The sequence below is a fragment of the Rosa rugosa genome, chromosome 1 (assembly GCF_958449725.1).
Source record: "Rosa rugosa chromosome 1, drRosRugo1.1, whole genome shotgun sequence".
Taxonomy (NCBI): domain Eukaryota; kingdom Viridiplantae; phylum Streptophyta; class Magnoliopsida; order Rosales; family Rosaceae; genus Rosa; species Rosa rugosa.
This window is the reverse complement of record NC_084820.1, coordinates 15,385,200-15,388,609: the sequence shown is the minus strand read 5'-3', so window position 1 is coordinate 15,388,609 and position 3,410 is coordinate 15,385,200. Positions and strand designations below refer to the sequence as shown.

At 40.8% G+C, this 3,410-nt stretch overlaps 1 protein-coding gene across 1 annotated transcript; it reads right to left on the bottom strand.

The window, feature by feature from the left end:
* Positions 1-1,447: 1,447 nt before the first annotated feature.
* On the bottom strand, positions 1,448-3,173 carry LOC133727361 (cyclin-dependent kinase inhibitor 7-like). Its single transcript, XM_062154954.1, has 4 exons — positions 2,682-3,173; positions 2,434-2,498; positions 2,082-2,234; positions 1,448-1,981 (listed from the first exon to the last, which is right to left on the bottom strand). Exons 1-4 carry the CDS (start codon positions 3,000-3,002, stop codon positions 1,912-1,914), a joined length of 609 nt encoding a protein of 202 aa, XP_062010938.1. The 5' UTR covers positions 3,003-3,173; the 3' UTR covers positions 1,448-1,911.
* Positions 3,174-3,410: the final 237 nt, after the last annotated feature.

Below are 3,410 nucleotides of genomic sequence, written 5' to 3'. Positions count from 1 at the left end.
TTTGAGAAAGAGTGGTGTAGACATGTAGTGATAGTTGCCTATCATTATCAATTAATCTTTTTTTTTTGGTGAGAAAATCATTATCAATTAATAGGTTAGAATAAGTTATGCATTATTAATAAGCATGCATAATATTAGGTAATTAAATCATTCATTATTTATTAATTTTATGTCATAAAATAATTTTAAAAAAATTAAAAATAAAAACCGCCTAGTCCTCGCTTAGGCTCCCGCCTAGCGTTTTTTAGAACCTTGGCTAGAATAAAAAACAAAACAAAAATTAAAAATCAAAATCAATATATGCACTCTGCAACCACCATCAGCGGTGCAATGTACTGCTGCACCTCCCTTACCGGTGATCCTTGCCTTAACTGCCGCCACCACCACACCACTCAACCTAGCTACCATCGTTCTTTTCCATAAAGTCACTGGGGTCGTAGGAGAACACCGGTTCTCTTAGTATGAGGGAACCCTTCCACCCAATGGTAGCAATATATATAATAATCTATTACTTTACTCTACACACTTATTAATCAACAAAGGTCTTTAAAAAAAGTTGCAAAAATTAGATATCCGGCGTTGTTTTTTTTTATTTGTCAATCACACGGTGTCCTCAAAGGCTTCCTAGGCCCAGAGACTAATCCGTGTTCGGGAGATCTTGTCAGAACGCTTCCTCCCCTGGCCACCAAGAATATATTGGGTTTTAACTCCAATAAGCGTCGGCGGGATTCGAACCCGGATGTGGGGGTTCCACACCTGGAGGCTCTAACCAACTCGACCACATGTGGTGGTTAGATATCCGGCGTTGTTTAGCCAAACGCCAAGTGACCAAATAATTTGTGTCCGTTAACTACTAATGTCAGGATCAGTCAACGGGCCCGAAATTCATCATTTGCTATTTGCTAAACAATCATTTGGTTGTGTTCTATCATTTCAAAAAAGTACTGTAAAACACTTACAGTTCGTTTATTCTTCCCAGCTCATAAATATTATCTAAGAACATGTTATCATAAATATCTTGGTCATTAAGTAACGGGTAAACGAACTTAATAAATGAAGCAACAAATTTGTAAGAATCATAAATGATTACACCAAAACAGAAAGCCCCCCTTTTCCAGAAGATTATGTGCCATTAAAACTCCCTCTTCATTTCATCAGCCATCACCTTCACAACTCAGAGCCCCTCTCTCTCTCTCTCTCTCCCTCTCCCTGCATTCTCTGCTTCTCTAACAGTTTTAACCGTACCGTTACCAGAACCCTGCCATCTCTTTTTACCAAATCGAGTTTACACTCCAGAAACAGTAATATCCGTCCCACTAGTTATCCACTTTCATTTTTAACTCGGGATTTGGAAAAGCCGATGGGGCCAAAGCGCACATGGAGGAGATAAGATCACAACTCTCCGGTCCTCAACATTCACACGCCGTCAATTATAATAACACAATCATACGGAAAATAAAATAATATTACTAAAAGACAAAGAATTTACATTTCTTTTTATCTTTCTATTTTATTAAATAATCGACGCCGAAAAATACTGAAATTATTGCCTGCAGTGTGTGCGTGTGTTGGTACACACAGAGAAGTACCTAGAAGGAAGAAGAACAGTAACAGATAGAGAAAGAGACACCAAATTTAAGGCACAGAGTGAGACAATAAATTTTCTAGAAGATTTTGCTGTTCAACCTAGCTAGCTCTTTGTTCTCTTCTACTTCTTCCAAATCGGGATTCTGCAGCAGGAAAACGGTGTCTTACTACTCGTACACTGAACAAAGCTCTGTCAGCTTCGTCGACCCGGCCTTCTTCATAAACTTAAGACATTTAGCTAGCTAGCTGTACATAATTTTCTTAAAAAGTAAAGAAAAAGACGCTACAATATGCATGAGAATCAATATGTTGATGGCGATTCTTCTATGGCTTTAATCGAGTCCATTCGTAACGTCCTTCCAACGGCTCGTCCTTCGTTAGATCGTAGTTATATCTGCAATTATTCGGTTCAGAATTCCATGCTCAGACTATTTGGCAAAGTTCGTACTATAAAGAAAGAAATAAAGAAACTGTAGTTAAAAGTTTAAACTTACTTCTGTGAAAATTTATTTTGGATGTCTTTCTCGCCCGCCGTGAAGAATTCTTCCAGCTCCAATTCTGTAGGCATTTTCTCTGCCGGGGAACCTCGCCGAGGTTCCGCCGGCGTTGGTTGAGGTTGAATGTTGCTAGAAGGCGTCATCTGTCTCCTGGGTTAGAATAAGCACACAAGAGTGAGAAGCTGTGCAATTTAGGCACCGGAGACGACGAATTTATATACATTTCAAAATGTGGGAGAGCGTTTTTGAAATTGAAATTTTGAAAATTTGAATTGGAGATAGGAAAACCTGAATTGAAGTAATAAATGTTTAATGAGGGAGTTATATATATATAAGATTAAATTCAAACCTTTCTCTGAGTGGATTATACGTCCGCGATTCAACTTCGTCACTCTCAACATCATCACCGTCATCCTGTGAAAATTAAATTCAATTAGTAAAAGACACCACGAAACGTGAAACTGCTGATGTTGAGGCAACCCAAAAGCGCAATAAAACCTCGAGACAACAAAACCAAAAAAAATTGAAGAAGATGAGAGAGAAATGAATTTATTGCATCAATTTAATTTTTATTATTCAAAATGTTTCAATCACTACCTCCACCAGATCTACGAATTTGAGGTTATGTCCATCTTCCACCAGCTCACTCGAGCCGTTACTAGAGCAACAGGAGGTGTCGTCGACGTGATCATCGGAGCCTGAGCTCCTAGGGCTGGCGCAAACAGCGTCATCATCTTCCTCCTTTGGTTCCCGAACAGTAGCAACATCAGTACACTCTCTTCCCTCTGCTACTTTCGATATGGTTTCAACACTACGTCTCGGCTTCTTGTCGAGGTGAACGAGTTTGGATTTGACCAACTGTGCAACTTCCACCTTCCTCTTCTTGACTGAGCTGGTTTCCGCCGTCTTGGCCTCCATCGGCACTGCACTTAAAAATTCCCGATGACGAGTGTCACTCGGTCGCCATCTCTGTACAGATTGGTCTGATGTTATCGCTGCTTTTCTGTCGTCGTGTGTTTTCAATTTAGGGGATGTGCGAGTTTGGGCTGTGGTGAAGATGGTAATATGATGGTGACGATGATGGCGAGGTGACTTGGACGGCTGGGATTGGTTGGGTATTATAAGTGCGGGGGGCAAGGTAAACTGGGTTACGTGGTGGTCCAGACTCCGGTAACAGTGACGGGGAATCTGGAAACGGGGGATTTGACGGCGCCGTTACGTAGATCTGGACAGCACCGAACATTCCTCTAATTAATGACCGCCACGTAGGGGTGTGGCACGTTGAAGATAACAGTAGAAGGGAATTGATTGCGCGAGGTGGTTCAG